General features: G+C 43.6%; 1 protein-coding gene across 1 annotated transcript in view; it reads left to right on the top strand.

Annotated features, from left to right (window-relative positions):
- Positions 1-3,329: 3,329 nt before the first annotated feature.
- Positions 3,330-22,919, top strand: part of KPNA3 (karyopherin subunit alpha 3) — a 41,601-nt gene continuing 22,011 nt past the window's right edge. Inside the window, exons 1-7 of the mRNA XM_083730459.1 lie at positions 3,330-3,836; positions 14,136-14,180; positions 16,831-16,920; positions 18,283-18,312; positions 18,401-18,453; positions 18,548-18,643; positions 19,535-19,620. Of these exons, the coding sequence (XP_083586585.1) occupies positions 3,747-3,836; positions 14,136-14,180; positions 16,831-16,920; positions 18,283-18,312; positions 18,401-18,453; positions 18,548-18,643; positions 19,535-19,620 (490 nt within the window). The 5' untranslated portion in view covers positions 3,330-3,746. The remainder of the gene's footprint in view (positions 3,837-14,135; positions 14,181-16,830; positions 16,921-18,282; positions 18,313-18,400; positions 18,454-18,547; positions 18,644-19,534; positions 19,621-22,919) is intronic.

Raw genomic sequence — 22,919 nt, 5'->3', positions numbered from 1 at the left:
AAAATTAATGAGCAAATGCCTAGATTTTATTTAATCGGAACTGAGAATGATGGCGTTTGCCGCTCAAGGAGGACTTTTGGATCAGTGTGTGATTTATTGCAAACAAAAGACTTACCAGCTTTAAAAAAAAGGGAGAGCCTTACAAAGTTCACACAGAAGCATAATATTGCTTACTTTAACTCGCCTGTGAAAACAACTCAGAGGCTATTAAGAAGAAAAAGGATAACAAGAAGAAGATTGAAAGATGGGACTGGTGAACACTAAAAGCAGCAGAAATATGAGATGACTGGACCCTTACTGAACTCGAAGCATGAGAATCCCCAACAAAAATATATAATTTGGCAAAATATTTGGACTTTATGATATGTATTGGTATAATTTGGAATAATAAATGTGATATGATTGGATTGTTAAATGGAAAACTTAATAAAAGTTATTTTTTTTTAAATAGAGAAATCTCTATGTGGGACAAGAAGCTACAGTTAGAACTGCATATGGGACAACAGTTCCATACAGTTAGAGCTGCCTATGGTTCAAAATTGGGAAAGGAGTACGGCAAAGCTGTATATTGTCTTCCAGCTTATTTAACTTATGCAGAATTCATCATGCGAAAGGCTGGGCTGGATGAATCCCTAGCCGGAATTAAGATTGCCGGAAGAAATATCAACAACCTCAGATATGCAGATGACACAACCTTCATGGCAGAAAGTGAGGAGGAATTAAAGAACCTTTCAATGAGGGTGAAAGAGGAGAGTGCAAAATATGGTCTGAAGCTCAACATAAAAAAACCGAAGATCATGGTCACTGGTCCCATCACCTCCTGGCAAATAGAAGGGGAAGAAATGGAGGCAGTGAGAGATTTTACTTTCTTGGACTCCATATCACTGCAGATGGTGACAGCAGTCACAAAATTAAGACGCCTGCTTCTTGGGAGAAAAGCAATGACAAACCTAGACAGCATCTTAAAAAGTAGAGACATCACCTTGCCAACAAAGGTCCATATAGTAAAAGCTATGGTTTTCCCAGTAGTGATGTATGGAAGTGAGAGCTGGACCATAAAGAAGGCTGATCGCCAAATAATTGATGCTTTTGAATTATTGTGCTGGAGGAGACTCTTGAGAGTCCCATGGACTGCAAGAAGATCAAACCTCTCCATTCTGAAGGAAATCAGCCCTGAGTGGTCACTGGAAGGACAGATCCTGAAGCTGAGACTCCAATACTTTGGCCACCTCATGAGAAGAGAAGACTCCCTGGAAAAGACCCTGATGTTGGGAAAGATGGAGGGCACAAGGAGAAGGGGACGACAGAGGACGAGATGATTGGACAGTGTTCTCGAAGCTACCAGCATGAGTTTGACCAAACTGCGGGAGATAGTGGAAGACAGGAGTGCCTGGTGTGCTCTGGTCCATGGGGTCACAAAGAGTCGGACACGACTAAATGACTAAACAACAATTCTTTGGCATAGGGTTTGCCTGTTTGTCCAATACAGAGAGCTGAAGGGCACTGCTGGCATTTGATGGCATACACAATGTTTTAAAATGAGCATTTAAATACCCCTGAGATGGTATGTTTGATGTTGTTGGGGCCAGTAATGGTGTTGTCTGGGTGTATGTGGCAGCAAAGTTGGCATCTGGGCTTATTGCAGGCTCTGGTACCAGTGTCCATGTTAAGTCTGGTTGTTGTATTATTGTGGGTGAGTTGTTTAAGATTGGGTGGCTGTCTGTAGGCAATGAAAGATCTTCCTCCCAGAGCTTGAGAAAGAACTGTCATTGTTTAGGAGAGGTTGTAAATCTCTGATGATGCAATGAGCTGTTTTAACTTTGGAGCTGTATGTGGTTACCAGTGGTGTTCTGTTTTAATTTGAATCTGTCTTGCAGCAAGTTTGTTGTTTAACTTCATCAGGATAGTTTAGTTCCAAAAAGGTTTGTTGTAGATCCCTTAGGTGAGAATCCCTGTCTGTAGAGTTGGAACAGATGCGGCTGTAACGTAGAGCCTGGCTATATACAATTGTTTGTTTGGTATGGTAGCTGGAAGCATGCAGATGTTTGTCGGTCCGTTGGATTTTGGTATAAGGTGGTGTCTATACGCCCATTCTGTATTTTTATAGTAGTGTCCAGAAAATGTATTTCTTGCATAGATTGGTTCATTGTTAGGTTGATGGTGGGGTGAAAGTCATCGAATGTCTGATGGAAGGTGTCCAGGGTCTGCTGACCATGTGTCCAGATAATAAAAATATTGTCAATGTATTGCAGGTACAAGAGAGGTTTGAGTGGGTAGGAGTTTAGGAAGCGTTGTTCCAAATCTGCCATGAAGATGTTGGCATACTGTGGGGCCATGTGGGTGCCCATTGCTGTGCTGCTGATCTGGAGGAACAGGTAATCTCCAGATTTGAAGTGGTTGTGGGCGAGAACAAAATGGCAGAGTTTGGTAGCAAAGTCCACTGTGATTTGATCAGAGATGGTGTTCTTTATAGCTTGTAATCCATCATTCTGTGGGATGTTGGTGTACAGGGATTCCACATACATAGTGGCTAGTATAGTATTGTTAGGTAGCTTGTTCAAAGATTGTATTTTCCTCAGAAAGTCTGTGGTGTCACATGTTTAGCTAGGAGCACTGATGGCATATGGTTTCAGAACAGAGTCCATATATCCAGAAATGCCCACTGTGATAGTGCAGATACCTGAGATGATGGGGCGTCCTAAGGCAGTGGCTTTCAACCAGTGTGCCATGGCACCCTGGGGTGCCTTGAATGATGGCCAGGGGTGCTGCGGGCAACACTAGACTCTGTCCCTCTTTCCTTCGTTCCTTCCCTCCCTCCCTCCTTTGATGCCCTCTTGCTTCTCTGCCTCCCAACAGCTTCAACACCTGTTTATTGCAGCAGCTCTGCAGACAAATGATGCCTCTCTTTGGGGCAGGGGGGCACCTCAGAGAGCAGGGGTGGCTGCCCAGAGGACCCCCAACAGATCCACAGCTAATACAACATGGGGAGAAAATCCAGTGTTGAAGTGCATGTTTCTCTGGGGGAGGTCTATTACCAAACCGTCTACAGCATATTTTTATTTACAACACTGTTATTTCCTTTAGTCTGACGGGAAGGATGCGATTTACTAAAACAGCTCGACTGGCTTGGAGTGATACACGGATAGCGACGCGCACGCTTTTTGTGCGAATCTGGCATATAGAAAAACCTTTTATTTCAAGGTTGTTGGTTTAAAAAGAACATTCAAAAGCATGCATGCCTAGGTCAACCATTCCCTGGGTTCAGGTTTCAGGTTTCCGGACCATATTGTGGGTAAGGAAGGGCCAGCAGCGCGCCTCGAGGGCGAGGGGCTGGAGCCCCGAGGAAGGCCGCCGGTTGCCTTTCGTGGTGGCGTAGGGGCCCGGCAGGGAAGGCGGCGCTGATCCCGCGGGAAGGACTTGGGCCGCCGCCGCCTCGCTTCCCCGCCGGCCAAAGCAGCGCCGCGCCGAGACTCCCTCGCAGCAGCAGCAGCAGCAGCAGCAGCAGCGCGCCCCGGGCCAAGCAGCCGCCTCCCGGCCCTCAGCCTCCTTCCCCCGGAAGCGAGGCCTCGACGCAATGCCGCGGCCGCTCTGCCCTTTCCCGCTCTTCGCTCGCTGCGCAGGCGCCCCGGAAGCCCCGCCCCTCGCTCGTCACTGGGCGTCGCCCCGTCGCCCCGCCCCTGCCCGCCTTCGCTCGCTCGCGCGTGCGCGCGCCGTCTCCGCCTCAGCCCGGAGCCTCTGCCGCCGTCATGGCTGACAACGCCGCCGCCGCCGCCGCCGCCGCCGGCCTGGAGAACCACCGCTTCAAGAGCTTCAAGAACAAGGGCCGAGACGTGGAGGTGGGTGCCGGGCGGCCGGGCCGGGAGAAGCCGCTCTGCGTAGGCCGCAGCCTGCCTCGTGCGGGGTCGGCGCCCCGCCGGGATCCCGCTTCTCCGGCCGCCTCCCTGCCTGCCGGGACCCCGCGGCGCCGAGGCTCCCCGAGGCGGAGGCCGGGCAGCGGGGCGGCCGGGAGCCCTTTGTGCTTCTGCGCCCCCTCCCCCCCCCCCGTGGCCCCGGGCAGCCTGTCGGAGACGGAGCGAGGGCTCGGCCGGGTCCCTCTGGCCTCTTTGTCCTTCGCTGTCGCCTGGGACGCCGCCTCCGGGCGCGGGGACCCTGACAGCCACTTTGCACCTCCGCGGATCTCCCCTCGAGCTCGGCCCCATCCTCCCTGGAACTTTGGACAGATGCATCCATGTCCTTTCCCATGTGTTGGTTTTGACAGGCGCCTCCCCCCCCCCCCCCATAGCCGTGTTTACTCCTAGCTGGGCTAGGGGTCAGTTAGTGCCCAAATAACCCAGACACAGTAACTGTATTTTGAAGACCGGTGCTATTGCTGCCTCCAAATAGCACCCCCCCCCGGGCTCCAGTGGTTGTCCATCATCACCTACAAATGTGAAAGTGAAGAACAACCCATTCTGTCTCCCTGTTAAACGCTCTATTTCCAATATGCAGGATTGATAGGAGCCTTGCATGTTATCATCCCTGACACTTAATGGGAACTCCTTTGTTTAGCCCTGTAGGCCTCCACCCAGCTGCAGGTTGGAGTATCCAAATGTACCTGGATTTGTTTATAGGGACACAATATATAATGAAAAAGATAATGGCTTTCTTGCTTAGGCTGCCATTGTATGCATACATATCAGATAATTTAATGGGGGTCTTCTACTTTTAGTAACCATGCAGAGCATTGTATTGTTAGTTTTGTGATTCTAAGTAGCAGCTAGTTTACAAGATGGTCACTTTGAGGAAGAGATGAAATAGTAACAACAACAATAGGACCTATTGCCCTAAATGTCAGTGCTTCCCCTCCAACCTGCCTTTGGGTTGTTAACTGTAGATCTAGTTGGCATGAAGTTCAATTTGGTTGCTGGTTCTCCAATTGCTGCTCCCTATAAAAGAGAAGCAATTGCAAGGGTACAGACACACTGTACTATTTTTTTAAAATTATAGCAGATCAGTGGTAGTGTTTTTTCTTTGATAACATAGGTGTAGTGTGGCCCAAAGGGAATCTTTTCTTCTAAGCCAAGTGATATTGTGGGGAAGGGGCCACTATTCCACCTTACAAGGGCTCTGGAGAGCCTAAATACGGTCAATGTGGATTGGAGCTATGTTCTAATATACTGTCTATTCTATATGGTCCTGAAAGACCTACATTGGCTCCCAGTACATTTCCGAGCATAATTCAAAGTGTTGGCGCTGACCCTTAAAGCCCTAAATGGCCTCGGTCCAGTATATCTGAAGGAGCGTGTTCACCCCCATCATTCTGCTCGGACACTGAGGTCCAGCTCCAAGGGCCTTCTGGCGGTTCCCTCACTGCAAGAAGCCAAGTTACAGGGAACCAGGCAGAGGGCCTTCTCAGTAGTGGCACCCGCCCTGTGGAGTGCCCTCCCATCAGATGTCAAAGAAACAAACAACAATAATCTGATTTTAGAAGACACCTGAAGGCAGCCCTATTTAGGGAAGCTTTTTATATTTGATGAATCATTTTATTTTAATATTCTGCTGGAAGCTGCCCAGAGTGGCCAGGGAAACCTAGCCAGATGGGTGGGGTATAAATAAATTATTATTATTATTATTATTATTATTATTTAGAAAGAGGGTGCAACGCACCTTCTCTATCATTTCATCTGTCCTGGGTTTGTGCACTTGTCAGTATGTTGGGTATTGAATACACAAAGATTAGGAAACAATATACAGTGTGCAATACCATTTCCCCCATAGTCCTTGAGAATGAATGAGAACGCTTCTATCCATTTCCTACCATTGGCGTTAGCAGGGTTACCAAGGCACTCTTTGTTCAATGAAACCAGACTGAACAGCATCTAGGCTATTTTGCTTTGATAAGTGGTCCCTGCTCCTGCCAACCTAGCAGTTCGAAAGCACATCAAAGTGCAAGTAGATAAATAGGTACCGCTCCGGCGGGAAGGTAAACGGCGTTTCCGTGCGCTGCTCTGGTTCGCCAGAAGCGGCTTAGTCATGCTGGCCACATGACCCAGAAGCTGTACGCCGGCTCCCTCGGCCAATAGAGCGAGATGAGCGCTGCAATCCCAGAGTTGGCCACAACTGGACCTAATGGTCAGGGGTCCCTTTACCTTTTACCTAGTGGTGAGCACCTTATTTTGTGAGTATCATAACACCATACATGTTGAAGGCAAGAACTTGTAATAGTTCTCATGTGGTACTAGCAGAGTGCATTTCGAGTAGGCTTAAGTTCTTGGCTATTTTAAATCTCAAAAACCTAGTTCTTACAATCAGTAGATGAGATGGTCAGGCTATTGAAATGAATTGGACAGCAGCTGGAGTGTAGGTGGCACCAGGCACACAGTGGGGACAAGCAGACACACTAGGGCACATAATTGTGATTTTTGCATGGTTATTTGGGTGGCAAAGAAAGCTTCCTTTGCTACCTCAATTGCATGCTAAAATTCTAGGCAAGTTTTTCCAACTGGTGGGAGGATTGTTCTATATCTCAACAAATGGGATGATCGAACCCTTGAATGCCCATTATGATGCATTTGCTGGGCACTTTGATAACATTGGTTGCCTTCATAGGAACTTGAACAGCTTGTCGAATTCCAGCTTGGTGATGTGTACTTGAAAATGACTTGCCCAAATGACAACATGCCCCCTTGACCCTTGCCCATCTTGCCAATTTCAAACTAGCTGAAGGGAGCTGACAAGGTGTGTTCACGATATGGCCAATGCTCTTTTAAGGTATGGAGAAAGAGGTGGGAGTGCATCCACTCCTAAAGAAATGTGACTTGGACCCTGTGGGTTTTCGACAACTACTAACGTCTTAGGAAGGGTACTTGAGAGGTGACAGCTCTTACATGACATAAGATCAAAGGCATCTTATGTAAACTCCTTAGAGGTTCTGATGATTACACAGCATATAAATCCTGTTCGTAAATACACTTGGTTCTTGAATGAAATCCGTTCCAGAAGTCCGTTTGCCTTCCAAAAACATTTGGAAAACAAGGCACGGCTTCCGATTGGCTACAGGACGTTCAGCTTCCAAAAACGTTAGCAAACCGTAACACTCACTTTTGTGTTTGTGGTGTTCGGGAGCCAAAACGTTTGAGTCACAAGGCATTCGAGAATCAAGGTACGACTGTAAATTCTTCCCAGTCTGGGTGTGGGACTTGGTTGCTCTTGATGAATGGTATCACACCATTGTTTCTGCTTGATATCTCAGCAGCTTTTAACACAGTGGTTTTCAAAGTTTTGTTCTTTGGGCCATGCTCTGAGAATAAAAATGTGCTCATGTCACACCAAATTTTTAATTGATATGAAATACATTGGGAAACAAAGTGAAAGAATTCCAGCTCTAGGGAATAGCATTGTGTGACTACAGAATCAAAGAACTGTAGAGTTGGAAGGGACCACCAGGGTCATCTTGTTCAACCCCGTGCACTTGTACTATGGGGTGCTGCAGGGAACCATCTTGTCCCCTATGCTTTTAAGCATCTTTACGAAGCTGTTAGAGTGGATAGCAGGAGATCTGAAACATGGTGTCATCAGTATACAGTTCTCTGTGATATCTGAATCAGATGGGGCTGAGCAGATCCCGAACTAGGAGCTGAATGGTAGAATGGATGAGGGACAATAAACTGATACTGAATTTTGAGGCCCTCTTGGTTCTCAGATTTGGGAATTGATCCCTTTGAGTGGGAAGCTTCAGCTAGTACCAAATGCTGTGGCTAGGCTGCTAATTGGTGACCCATACGGCAAGCATATAATACCTGCCTTGAAGAAGAGACATTGGTTTCCAATCTGCTACGTAACCAAGTTCAAGGTTTTGTTACTGCCCATGTAGCTCATCCGTGTAGCGCTAAGCAACCTGGAACCTGGTTATTTGAGATTGCACCTTTACAATTCTGAGTTGGAAGGGCGCCAAAGGATCATCTAGTCTAGCCTCCTGCAATGCAGGAATCTCAGCCTCCCCATATGAACCAGCCCTTCCACTAATATCCTTTGATGCGCTCATGCTGGTGGTTCTATAGCCTTTCCTGACCCATCTGCTGTCAGTCACAAGAAGGATGTATAGCTCCTGCTTGACTGAATAGCTTCCCCTCCAAGATCCAACAAGCATCTTTACTGGTGTGTTTCCACTGGCATTTAGTGCCTTTTTTTTATACACACAAGCATAGCTTGCATACATACAACATTCTGTTGTACATATTTATGAGTGTTTTTAATGACATTTAATTATGTTGTTGATACTTCTTTGGCGATCACTTGTAGCCGAGTAAGATTGTGTTTCATAAGCACGGTTTTAACAATGAGTCCGTAAGTGACTGTGGAGGCCAATTCTGAATCGAGTGAAAAACAACATAAATATCTTGTACAGGCCACAACTGTTTGACGTGGGGGCTCAGTTCCCAGCCCCTGTGCGCATTAACAGAGTGTGTGTAAGAGCCTCCACTCCCATTACACCCTGCCTCCATTATGCCCTCTTCTGGATTCAAAAGGACCCACTTGTTGGCGATCACACAATTGGACATGTCTAAAATGGTCACTGTCTGTCGTTGACCTAAGGTACTCCTTGCGAAATGCAGCAATTGTAGATGTACAGAATGTGTCCTCAAGACAAATGTATATAATGCCATTATATTTGTGGTAGTATTCTCAGTTTCTTCATAATTCCTAAAACTGAATTTGTTCCCCATCCAACCATTGGGTTGATATTTTCTTTATGCCATCCACCACAACTCCCAAAATTTTTTTCTAGGTAGTCACTGTCCTGGGTAGCCATTTTGTTTCCCATCCACCTTCACACTTTGGAATTTCACCTATTCAGGGATGGCAGTTTCCTGTGAAAAACTAGCTTTAGTTTCTTATTAAAAGTAAAGGGACCCCTGACCATTAAGTCCAGTCGCGGATGACTCAGGGGTTGCGGCGCTCATCTTGCTTTACTGGCCGAGGGAGCTGGTGTGCAGCTTCCAGGTCATGTGGCCAGCATGACTAAGTCGCTTCTGGCGAACCAGAGCAGCGCACAGAAACGTCATTTATCTTCCCACCGGAAGATTTACCTATCTATCTACTTGCACTTTGATGTACTTTCGAAGTGCTAGGTTGGCAGAGCAGGGACCGAGCAACGGGAGCTCACCCCGTCGTGGGGATTCGAACCGCCGACCTTCTGATCGGCAAGCCCTAGGCTCTGTGGTTTAACCCAGGCTCTTATTAGTTACACAGGAAACCAATATAAATATAAAATACACTATTGTAATTAGACAATGCAATTTCGGCCATGGTGGTTTTAAAGTTTTTTTGTTTTGGTTTGATTTTTTTTAAGCCTCAGCTCAGCCTATGTGCTCAGGTTGAACAGTTGTTAGTCCTTGGACCAGATCTGGCTCACCAGGAAGTGCCACATGGTTCTATTGCATACCAGCTCAAGAGGATAAATAAAATTGTAGATGGATGAACAGTATTTGTAGCACTGCGATTGGGAAGCAAGACATGAGGAATGAGGGAAGGAGAGAATGGGGATTTGGCACTACAGTGGTACCTTCGTTCTCAAACTTAATCCGTTCCGGAAGTCTGTTCCAAAACCAAAGTGTTCTAAAACCAAGGCACGCCTTCCCATAGAAAGCAAAATGGATTAATCCGTTCCAGACATTTAAAAACAACCCCTAAAACAGCAATTTAGCATGAATTTTACTATCCAACAAGATCATTAGCCCATCCATGAATCAATATGCAGATGATACCCAGCTCCACCTCTCTTTCAAATCAGAACCAGTGAAGGCGGTGAAGGTCCTCTGTGAGTGCCTGGAGGCGGTTGGAGGATGGATGGTGGCTAATGGATTGAGGCTGAATCCTGACAAGACAGAAGTACTGTTTTTGGGGGACAGGGGGCGGGCTGGTGTGGAGGACTCCCTGGTCCTGAATGGGGTAACTGTGCCCCTGAAGGACCAGGTGCGCAGCCTGGGAGTCATTTTGGACCCCCAGCTGTCCATGGAGGCGCAGGTCAATTCTGTGTCCCGGGCAGCTGTCTACCAGCTCCACCTGGTACGCAGGCTACATGCCTACCCTACATGCCCGCGGACTATCTCGCCAGAGTAGTGCATGCTCTAGTTATCTCCCGCTTGGACAATTGCAATGCGCTCTACATGGCTACCTTTGAAGGTGACCCGGAAACTACAACTAATCCAGAATGAAGCAGCTAGACTGGTGACTGGGGGCGGCCGCTGAGACCACATAACACCGGTCTTGAAAGACCTACATTGGCTCCCAGTACGTTTCTTAGCACAATTCAAAGTGTTGGTGTTGATCTTTAAAGCCCTAAACGGCCTTGGCCCAGTATACCTGAAGGAGCGTCTCCACCCCCATCATTCTGCCCAGGCGCTGACGTCCAGCGCCGAGGGCCTTCTGGCGGTTCCCTCATTGTGAGAAGCAAAGCTACAGGGAACCAGGCAGAGGGCCTTCTCGGTAGTGGCGCCCGTCCTGTGGAACGCCCTCCCATCAGATGTCAAAGAGATAAACAACTACCTGACATTCAGAAGACATCTTAAGGCAGCCCTGTTCAGGGGAGTTTTTAATGTGTGACATCTTAGTGTATTTTTGCTCTTTGTGGAAGCCACCCAGAGTGGCTGGGGAAACCCAGCCAGATGGGCGGGGTACAAATAATAAATAATAATAATAATAATAATTATTATTATTATTATTAAATGAAAGCAATAAATAATGTACTGTAGTCAAACAATCAATCAGTAGCTGAACTGGGTTCCACACAGTCACTTTACCTAGCACTTCTCATCGCTTCACCTGCCCAGATGTGGCATAGGCGGCAAATCCCCAAGTCTTACAGATAGTTCCCCTTTCTGGGCTCACAGATAAGGATAGCATGAAAGCAAGCCCATTAGCTTATATCAAAGCAAGTGATTATAAACCTATACAAGCTCATTGCTACAACACTTGCCAATTCATTGTGGCTTTATCTTGATTACCAAGATGGCATTAGTAAAGCTCCTAGACAGTTCACCTTTGGTTGAACACAATTTGCTTTTAAAAAATTAGCCTGACTAATTTTTCATTTTTGCACAAGTTAACACCAATCCAAGTACAGATCTATGATGGGATATACAGTCATAAAAGGTAAAGGTAAAGGTACCCCTGCCCGTACGGGCCAGTCTTGACAGACTCTGGGGTTGTGCGCCCATCTCACTTAAGAGGCCAGGGGCCAGCGCTGTCCGGAGACACTTCCGGGTCACGTGGCCAGCGTGACAAAGCTGCATCTGGCGAGCCAGAGCCGCACACGGAAACGCCGTTTACCTTCCCGCTGGTAAGCGGTCCCTATTTATCTACTTGCACCCGGAGGTGCTTTCGAACTGCTAGGTTGGCAGGCGCTGGGACCGAGCAGCGGGAGCGCACCCCGCCGCAGGGATTCGAACCGCCGACCTTTCGATCGGCAAGTCCTAGGCGCTGAGGCTTTAACCCACAGCGCCACCTGCGTCCCTATATACAGTCATACCTCGGGATAAATATGCCTCAGGATAAGTATTTTTGGGTTGCGCTCCACGGCGACCCGGAAGTAACGGAGCGTGTTACTTCCGGGTTTCGTCGCATGCGCATGTGCAGACGGTCAAAATGACATCACGTGCATGTGCGGAAGCGGCAAAATGCGAGGCGCACAGTCGGGTCTTACATTTTGTTCAGGATGCGAACGGGGCTCCGGAACAGATCCCGTTCGTATCCCGAGGTATCACTGTACACTCCTTTATTTTGAGAATGGTTTAATCCTGGCATTTGCCTTTTAGTTAACTAGCTCTTAACCACTTATTCTCGGTTTGTTTATTTATACAAAACTTTATGTATACATTGTGGCCCTCTGGTAAACCTCTTAGAAAGGTCCCTTAAATAATGGGTTATAAAGCTGCTAAATTAACTAGAGTTTGCTTTAAACCTGGCCCAAACAGAATGCTATTTGAGAATGCTAAGGGGAAGAAAAATGAGCAGAATTTTAAAAAAACACATGAAACTTTGTGGGAAGGCCAGGGAAGAGGGAGCATGAGAGTTTGTGCTTTGCTTGGGCTTATTCAGTACAGTGCTAAAACCATGGTTTAGCATTATGCACAAATGTGGTCAATATAAAGTTATTCAATACCTAAATATATATATATAAATAATTATCAATATAAATTGTAGTCAGACAAATAATAAAACATGGAACATATGTTAATCAAATTAGGCTTTCATCTACCATAAACAATAAAAACTTATTTTTAACTGCAAAACTCAGTAAGCATGAAGTTCACAAATCGGCTCAAGACAAAACTACTAGTATAAATAGTACAGGCCCTTTACATATCATAAACTAAAAGGAAAGGTTCTATTGTGAACATGTGTGGGGAAGGTTTTTCAGGTCAAGGGCCACATCACCCTGGTGGAAAGATGTCAGATGAATTTCAGGACCAGAAACACCAAGACAAAGCTATTTCCCATGTGAGCAGGCATAGACGTAATTCTTAGTAACTCCACTCAAGTTTTATCTTCCATTTTCTCCACAGACATTTCTAATAAAGTTTGCTTTTTTAAAAAAATAAAAAGCTCCCCATACCCTTTATGTCCTTACTCTACAAAAGGCAAAAGAAGTTAATAATCTCAGAAAAAGAATAGAAATAATAGCACTGCACAGTTGAACTCTAAGCACTGCCTTAAAGCTATTTAAAGCCTCAAATTTTGAAATGCAGTTGCAACCTAATAATTGCATGCATGTGATTGCAAAATGTGTGGACACTTTTTGCATAAGAAGAGCCTTTTCTCATAATAAGAGCCTGCTGGATTAGGCCAATAATCCATCCAGCCTAGTATCCTGTTCTCACAGTGGCCAACCAAAAGCTTGCAGGAGACATGTAAGCAGGACATGAACAGAAGCCCTCTTTCCTCAGGTGGTTTCCAGCAGCTGGCACTCAGAGCAGCAATTGCACATAATGCACAGCATCCACATCTTTCCCTCTGTCAGCTGCTCCTTGCTGAACAGCTGATGGGGAGGAAGGAACCAAGGGGAGAAGGTTGTGTTGGGCCTATGGGTTGAAGTTTATTCACTCCTTTGTTAAATCCGTTTTTAATAATATTTAAATGGAAGGAATTAAAAGACAACATATATAAGCAAAACCAGAAATAGCACATATATACACACTTATACTGAATGACAGCAGAATAATAAATATTTTCATCCAAATCAATTGCTGCTGCACAGTTAAATTTTCTTATCCATATAGCTGATGTGATATCACGCATGTGCGCGCATACACACATATATTGAATTAATTACGGTTCTGTTCCCCTGAGGAAGGTTTCTATTAAAACACATCAGACAGTTGATCTTTTTATTAAAGTTCTTCATATATTTTGACAACATTTTGAAGCTTGTCTCTCTTTTCTGTATTGTTTTTTGATGCTGGCCTCTTCTTTCTTTTGAAGTGAATGTTTACCACCTCATCTCCTTTTGTGTGAACCAAATGTAATTTCCCAAAACAATGGTTCAGATGTGTGTAATCTCTCCAGCAAATTTCCTACAATTATTCTACAATTTTTCTGTTGTCCTGCAGTGCTACATTTTGCATGTCTTTTTTCACCGTTCAGCATTCATTTGCAAGAAAGACCAAACAAGAAGCTCCATTGCTGCGATTGGTGTGTCATGATGTCAGCTGTGCCACTTTCCCTTGAGGTGGTGTGCGGATGGCAAACGCAGGCACAGCATCGCTGGGATGTGTGTACTGAGCCCTTCCCACATGCAAAAATTCTCCTTGAAATTTCCTCAGCTATTTTTTCTCTTGGTGAATGTTGCTTTTGGAATCACTGCAGAAAAACAACTTAAGCAAAATAGTTTTTGGGAGGAGAAAATGATGGCATTAGGCGTGGTTGTGGTATTCCTTCCCATCCATGTTTTACTTTAAATGGTCTCCTCACTCTGCCTTGTAGAAAATTAGTATGACACATCTCATAATCAGTGGAATAAAGTTCTGTAACATCTAGCCTGGTGTATAGTTGTAGGTTCCCTAAAATTGGTTAAAGAGAGTTAAACTGAATCATCATAGGCTTTGGTACTATTACTTCATTTGTGTGTTGTATGTTTCTGTTTTTCTCTTCTACAGACTATGCGAAGACATAGAAATGAGGTGACAATTGAACTTAGAAAGGTGAGTATATCACTTTTATTTGTTTATGCTTTGTTTAAAACGGCCATGAGAGGTTTCAGCTATGGAGGTTCATGTGTGACTTGGGAGAGCACTGAAAAGATTGTGTCCTCACCAGATACTATTATGTCATGTGTCTACAAGAAAAGCATCAAGTACATTATTGTGTCCAGATTTCTGAATCTGGCAGAGCAACAGTTTGTTTTTTGTAAGACGTTCTGCCAGAGTTCCATTATGTTCTCCCCATTTTTAATTTGCTTTTGAGACTTTACTTCCTTTGTCTGTGGTTGTCTGTGCTTGAAGGTGTCCTTGATGGTGCCTTTCCTCTTTCTCAGAAGAACACCACCCACAACTAAGGCCCAAAACCTCTTAAGCCTATGAACAATGTTTCACTGGGTCAGGCTTCTGAAAGAAAGAGCTGGAACTGTTTGGTTATACAGTGGTACCTCGGGTTACAGACGCTTCAGGTTACATAGAATCATAGAGTTGGAAGAGACCACAAGGGCCATTGAGTCCAACCCCCTGCCAAGCAGGAAACACCATCAGAGCACTCCTGACATATGGTTGTCAAGCCTCTGCTTAAAGACCTCCAAAGAAGGAGACTCCATCACACTCCTTGGCAGCAAATTCCACTGTCGAACAGCTCTTACTGTCAGGAGGTTCTTCCTAATGTTTAGGTGGAATCTTCTTTCTTGTAGTTTGGATCCATTGCTCCGTGTCCGCTTCTCTGGAGCAGCAGAAAACAACCTTTCTCCCTCCTCTATGTGACATCCTTTTATATATTTGAACATGGCTATCATATCACCCCTTAACCTCCTCTTCTCCAGGCTAAACATGCCCAGCTCCCTTAGCCGTTCCTCATAAGGCATCGTTTCCAGGCCTTTGACCATTTTGGTTGCCCTCCTCTGGACACGTTCCAGTTTGTCAGTGTCCTTCTTGAACTGTGGTGCCCAGAACTGGACACAGAACTCCAGGTGAGGTCTGACCAGAGCAGAATACAGTGGCACTATTACTTCCCTTGATCTAGATGCTATACTCCTATTGATGCAGCCCAGAATTGCATTGGCTTTTTTAGCTGCCGCGTCACACTGTTGGCTCATGTCAAGTTTGTGGTCAACCAAGACTCCTAGATCCTTTTCACATGTACTGCTCTCAAGCCAGGTGTCACCCATCTTGTATTTGTGCCTCTCATTTTTTTTGCCCAAGTGCAATACTTTACATTTCTCCCTGTTAAAATTCATCTTGTTTGTTTTGGCCCAGTTCTCTAATCTGTCAAGGTCGTTTTGAAGTGTGATCCTGTCCTCTGGGGTGTTAGCCACCCCTCCCAGTTTGGTGTCATCTGCAAATGTGATCAGGATGCCCTTGAGTCCATCATCCAAGTCGTTGATAAAGATGTTGAATAAGACCGGGCCCAAGTCAGAACCCTGTGGCACCCCACTAGTCACTCTTCTCCAGGATGAAGAGGAGCCATTGATGAGCACCCTTTGGGTTCGGTCAGTCAGCCAGTTACAAATCCACTGAGTGGTAGCATAGTCAAGACTGCATTTTACCAGCTTCTTTACAAGAATATCATGGACTCCACTAACCCAGAAACAGTACCTCAGGTTAAGAACTTTGCTTCAGGATGAGAACAGAAATTGCGCGGCGGCAGCGGAAGGCCCCATTAGCTAAAGTGGTGCTTCAGGTTAACAACAGTTTCAGGTTAAGAACAGACCTCCGAAACGAATTAAGTTCTTAACCCGAGGTACCACTGTAATCCTTTACACACTTTCCTGAGAGTAAACCCTGTTGAATGCAGTGGGGTGTACTTCTGAGTAGATATGTTTAGTAGATATGTACTGTGAGTAGTTCCTAAATAAACATGAATTAGTGAAGCAGTTTGCTAAGTACAAAGAATAGTGAATGCTGTAGTGATCAGTTTCCGTATGTTTGCTTACACAGGATTAAGATACATAGTATTGGTATCTGAGTTTGAAATACTCCTGCTCATAACTAAATTTAAATGTCTTTTTCAGTATTAATAGTTTTAAAGAACTGGGTTCAAAATCAGGGGCACGTATTGCGCCAGACTTGTCAGCTGAGGTCCAATAGGCCTCTCTGCCTTGGAGCAGCTTTTATCCGCCTTGGTTCATATGCCAGTTTCAATGATGGGTGGAGATGGTCTCGCCACTAACCTTACATTTAGATTATTGCAATGCACCATACTGCCCTGAAGCTGCAGTTGGACCAAACCAGGGAGAAGCTCTTCTTGGTTGAGGCACCTCAGTTGTAGAATGCCCTTCTCAGAGAGGCCCACCCAGAATTTACCTTATACTCATTCTGGTGCCAGGTGAATACTGTTTTTAAGCGCTGGGGAAATTAAAAACAAAGCAAAAACCCTGTGATTTTACTCTTTTAAGATAATAATACTGCTTAAGTGTTGTGATTTTTAAAAAAAGTAATTTGATTTTATTGTGCTGGAAATGTTTTAGAGAGTGTGTTTTATGATACTACTATTTTATCATACTGTATTTCATTATATTCTACCATTTTATGTTTGTGAGTTACTGTTACTGGTCAGTCATATAATATTAACATTAGCATTTAAATAAATTAACAGACAAACAAACATTAAAGGCATTCAAATGCACTATCTTGGGTGTTTGTTCTTCAGAATAAAAGAGATGAACATCTTCTGAAAAAAAGAAATGTGCCCCAAGAAGAAAGTTTAGAAGATTCAGATGCTGATGCTGATTTCAAAGCAGTAAGACTGTATCTACATTGATGTGGCATTGATGTGTATGTGGGTCTATGTGGAATATGTATGGTATATGGTATTTATGCATACATATATACATACATGCCTTTTTCCTGATGGGATTCAAGGCAGTTTACAGATAAAAATCATAGTCACTCAAAATAGAGGATACTGGCATTAAAAACAATTAAACACTGAGAGAATTAAAACTATGTACATATATAAAATTATTAAAACCATACAAATAATTAGAATTAAAACAGCACAGCACCAGCCCTTTCAGAAAAACCAGCCAGTTTCCAAATCCTCTTGGAGCAATAAAAGCTTCCCTTGCACCTGTTGGATACCTGGGGTTTGCATGACGATCTCCTTGTTGGGCAAATGTTGTGGGCGTGTCTAAAGTTGCAGCGAGCTCCTGGTGAGCCTGGAAAAGGCAAGAGAGGCAGAGAGAGGGGTGGGCGAGGTCTTCAGGGACACTGTAGCTCTGTTCCGCTCCCATGATGACAGCTGCCATGCTGTTGAGAATGAGGGTCTTGGGGAAGGAGAGTGTTACCTTCGAAGGGTAACTCATTCCTTGGGGAAGAACATCTATTCTCTCATGCTGAGCGTAGGTGCAGGGATTGTGCTAATGGGCAGGATGGTCCTTAGGAACATGAATAGCAGACTGCTTTCCCTCCACCTAGATAGCCTGGTGCATAGCACTGGGAAGGAGTCAGTGGTTGTAGTGCATGTTGCACTAAACAATGGGGAAATATAGTTGCGTGGTCCTGGAAGCCAAATTTAGGTTGGTAGGTAGGATACCTCCAAGGTGCTTTCTCTGAAACGCTACCAGTTCCATGCACAGGGCCAGCTGAGACAGGCGCATCTTTGTGGTTTCAGTGCATGGTGGAGACAGTGGTGCCAGGAGGAGCAGTTTGGATTTGTTAGGCTCTGGGGAACATTCTGGGGCAAGCCAGGCCTGTACAAAAGGGATGGTTTCCACCCAAACTGGAATAGAACCAGACTGTTGGCAGTTAAAACCAAAACGGTTACAGAGCAGCTTTTAAACTGATTGAGGGGGAAAAGCAGACTCTCTGAGGCAACTCTGGTTTGAAACTATCCTCCCTCCGATGACATAACTGATGTACAGGGGCCCAGGGTAGTAATTGCGAGAGACCAAAACACTGCAAGTTAAAAGGCAAGTGCCGAAGACACTTGAAGAGAGACAGACTGTATCCGAGTGTTTAGACAGTATTGCTGGAAGCCGCTGAGCCAAGATAGTGAACTGGAGTGTGTGGTCTTAAAGGATGACACTGATATATTTTGCAGAGAACAGTTGATCTATAATAAGAATTGTAACTAAAACGAAAATTTGTCTTTTGTTTAAAGCAAAATGTAACACTAGAAGCTATATTACAGGTAAGTTGCTAAACAATATATTATTTCCTTCAGTTGGATTTGTTAATGCTTGACTCCTGAACTTACTGAAATCTATGTGGTGTTGCAGAATGCTACAAGTGACAACCCTATTATCCAACTAAGTGCTGTCCAAGCTGCAAGGTAGGCATCTATTTGTTTTTTGAGGACTAAAGTACAATGAATGCTGTCTTTCCCATCTTTTTTTTTATTCACCACCTTCACTTTAATTTTACAGAAAGCTATTATCAAGTGACAGAAATCCTCCTATTGATGACCTAATAAAATCTGGAATTTTACCAATATTGGTTAAATGTCTAGAAAGGGATGATAAGTAAGTAATGATTCCTTTTTCTCAGTACTTCCTCAGACATAATTTGAATGGTTATCAGCTGAGGGTTGCAGCTAGCTTGCAGTTTTGAACATTGTAACTGGGTATTTACTTTTGATATGCTTCAAACTCTACTGAAGCTTATGTCAACAGTCTGGTTAGGAGCAAGTTCTACAAAATGTCTTGCAGGTCTGACATAGTCATTCTAGAAGACTGTGTACAAGTTGTGATCCTCCAGGCCAGACACAGCCCACAATCCATATATTTTGACCTGCCCAGTACTTAAGAACCCTCCTCTGTGCGCATTCTTCCCCTTCCCCACTGTCCAGGAGGCACATGAGGACTGTTTTCAGATTCTAACCTGGGGAAAGGTTCCTCATATTAGCCCAGTCTTTGGGGCAGAAAAATCAAGCCCCCCCACCTTTAAAGTCTCTTGAGCTTTGGCTTTTTCCTTCACACTTTTCCTTCTTGTTTTTGTAGAGCAGCACTCTTTTATCCTTATTCAGGGATTGTTCTTTTGTATTATTGTGACTGAATTCTTAGCTTTGGAAGTCTGATCTGAATGTATTGTGCCAGTTTATTCTGTACTAGGGTATTCTGGTGAGGTAACTATCAAAGAAAATTAGTGTCACAAGTTCTGTATGTGTTGATGTTATGCAAAAAATCTTGATAAAAGGACTAAGAAACAATAGTTCAATGTTGGATTGCATTTTCTACCTTTATTTCAAGGAAGTTGTAGCAGGCATAAGAGGTAGAAATACATAATGGCATCTGATTACAGTATATTGAATTACTATTTCAATAGAAATTTGGCATGTACTTTTCTGCTGGTATTTTTTGTGAGTTGCAAATATTACTGCTATTCTGGTGTTTTTGTTTTTTGTTTTTTAACAGTCCTTCCTTACAGTTTGAGGCTGCATGGGCCCTGACTAACATAGCTTCAGGCACTTCTGCACAGACTCAAGCTGTTGTACAGTCTAGTAAGTGCTCCAAGTGTTTAACTTTGGGAGTGGGTGCATTTTGCAATTGAAGATACACATATAACTTCATCTTCATAGAATCATAGAATTGTAGAGTTGGAAGGGACCCCAAGGCTTAGCAAGCCTAACCTCCACAGAGGGTCGTTTTGCAGTCTGGGGTTGCTGACAGATACAGCTTTCTCAAAAGAGCCCCGGGTGGCATCTGTAGCACAAAGGACCCTTTACTGCTGAGGCTGATACATCCCCTCCAGGCAGAGGTCATTCTGCCCCAGTCACCCATGTTCTAAATTGGACTACTGGCATGTGTTGCACATGGGATTGTCTTTGAAGAGTTCTTCCTTGTAAAACTTTTGTTAGTCCAGAATAGAGCTGTTGGGCTCTACAAATGGGTACGTATCACAACAATTCTTAAACAACTGCACTGGCTGTCAGTTGGTTTCTGAACAAAAATTCAAATATTACCCTGGAGATCTTAAAGAAAGATCATCTAGTAGACATTTCTCCTGCCTTTTGAGATTAGGTGGCATCAACCTAATGCCACCTGATGCCAACTTTATTGTTCATTTCCAGAAGAAGACCTTTTGATTTTCCAAGACTTATACAGTCCTGGTTGCTTTTTTATCTTGCTTCTTTTGTGCTTCTGTTGTGCTGCTTTAAGTTGTTTTATTTTCATTTGTTGTATCCTGTGATTGCTCTCCACTCTAGCTTTTCCATTCTGGAATACATGAAGCATTGCTGAGAGTAGCAGGCCTCGTTTTGCCCATGGCAATAGTCTTAGGGATGGCTAGTTAAATCTCTTTATTGAGGCCTGCTGTAAGGTCAAGCAAGCGAGTAGGTGAAACCAGCTTTTACAGACCATGCTGTACCTCAGACATCCCTTGCAATGTGTTTTTTTTTATAAAATATTTATTAAAGATTTTCTTAATACAATAAAGAAGAAAAAACAAAATAACAGCAAAAAAGAAAAAAACACTTACATATTATAATAGCCATATTTTCTTCGCTTTTTTGGACTTCCTCACATCTCTCGTTCCTGCGTTCCTGGTTTATAAAACTTTAACCAACAATTTATCACCTTGTTTCAATTCTTATTTTATAATTTTCCAATATTGTGTCCCTAATTTTAGATACTTTTATCCAAACCTTAAAAACTTAATTTTGACATAATATTTATCCAAAATTTACCTTTTCTTAAATTTCACTTGTCTTCATATTCCTTTCAACTAGCTTAGTGGTGCCATGTTATTTACAATCTTGCATCTTTCTTAACACTCATACAATTTGCAATGTTTTTGTAAATAGTCCTTAAATTTCTTCCAGTCCTCTTCCACTGCTTCCTCTCCCAGGTCTCGGATTCTGCCAGTCATTTCTGCTAATTCCATATAGTCTATCAGTTGCATCTGCCATTCTTCCAGTGTGGGCAAATCTTGGGTTTTCCAATGCTTGGCGACAATCCAATCCTTGCTGCTGTTGTTGCATACATAAAGAATGTTCAGTCCTTCTTTAACACCCTCTGGCCAACAATGCCTAAAAGAAAGGCCTCTGGTTTCTTAGGGAAGGTATACTTAAATACCTTTTTCAACTCATTATATATCATTTCCCAGAAAGCCTCAACTCTAGGGCAGGTCCACCAGAGGTGAAAGAACGTTCCTTCAGTTTCCTTACATTTCCAACATTTATTATCAGACAAATGGTATATTTTTGCAAGCTTGACTGGGGTCATGTACCACCTATATATCATTTTCATAATATTTTCTTTGAAGGCATTACATGCCGTGAACTTCATACCGGTGGTCCATAACCTTTCCCAGTCAGCAAACATGATATTATACCCAATGTCCTGTGCCCATTTTATCATAGCTAATTTGACCGTTTCATCTTGTGTATTCCATTTTAACAGCAAGTTATACATTCTTGAAAGTACCTTAGTCTTAGGTTCTAACAGTTCTGTTTCCAACTTCGATTTTTCCACCTGGAATCCTATCTTTTTATCCAAATTAAAAACCTCTTTAATCTGAGCATAATGTAACCAATCTCGCACTTTATCTTTTAATTTCTCCAAACTCTGCAGCCTCCAATTATCTCCATCTTTTTCTAATATTTCCCAATATTTCGGCCATTTGGCCTCCATATTGAGTCTTTTCCGAGCCTTAGCTTCCATTGGTGATAACCACCTTGGGGTCTTGTTTTCCAATAAGTCTTTATATTTTGTCCAGACATTAAACACTGCTTTCCTGACAATATGGTTCTTGAAAGCCTTATGACTTTTAACCTTGTCATACCACAAATATGCATGCCATCCATAAGCATTGTTAAAACCTTCCAGATCCAAAACATCAGTGTTTTCAAGAAGCAGCCAATCTTTCAACCAGCAAAAAGCTGCTGATTCATAATACAACCTTAAGTCTGACAGGGCAAAGCCCCCTCTTTCTTTAGCATCAGTTAATATCTTAAACTTAATTCTGGGCTTTTTGCCCTGCCAGACAAATTTGGAGATATCTCTTTGCCACCTCCCAAAACACTCCACTTTATCCACAATCTGTAAAGTCTGGAACAAAAACAGCATTTTTGGCAGTACATTCATCTTTATAGCAGCAATTCAGCCCGACAAGGAAAGTTTCAATCTTGACCAACCTTCTAGATCCCTTTTAATTTCTGACCAACACTTTTCATAATTATCCTTAAATAAGCTCAGATTCTTGGCTGTTATGTTTACCCCTAGGTATCTTACTTTTTAACCACATTTAACTCTGTCTCTTTCTGAAACCTTTCTGATTCTGAAGATGTCAAATTTTTTTCCAATACCTTAGTTTTTTGCTTGTTTAGTTTAAATCCCGCCACCCGACCAAACTCATGAATCAATTGTAATACCCTTTTCGTACTAGATTCTGGCTTCTGTAGGGTCAAAACCAGGTCATCTGCAGAAGCTTTAAGTTTATACTGTTTCGCTCCGACCTGAATTCCTTCAACCAACCGGTCCCCTCTAATCATATTCAAGAGCACCTCCAGGACCGAAATGAATAACAAAGGAGAAATAGAGCAACCTTGTCGTGTTCCTTTTTCAATTTTAAACTCTTCCGTCACCACATTGTTAACTTTCAATTTAGCCTTTTGTTCTGAGTAGATTGCATCTATCCCATTTTCAAATCCCCGTCCCACTCCCATCCCTTCCAGGTTTTTCTTCATAAACTTCCATGAAATGTTATCAAAGGCCTTCTCCGCATCTATAAATATTAACACTGCTTTTGTATTAATATTTGTTTGCAAAAGTTCCAAAATATTGATAATGTTCCTTGTGT

The sequence above is a fragment of the Podarcis gaigeae genome (assembly GCF_964106915.1).
Source record: "Podarcis gaigeae genome assembly, chromosome: 3".
Classification (NCBI taxonomy): Eukaryota; Metazoa; Chordata; class Lepidosauria; order Squamata; family Lacertidae; genus Podarcis; species Podarcis gaigeae.
The sequence above is the reverse complement of the archived record's forward strand: the minus strand, read 5'-3'. Positions and strand labels throughout refer to the sequence as shown.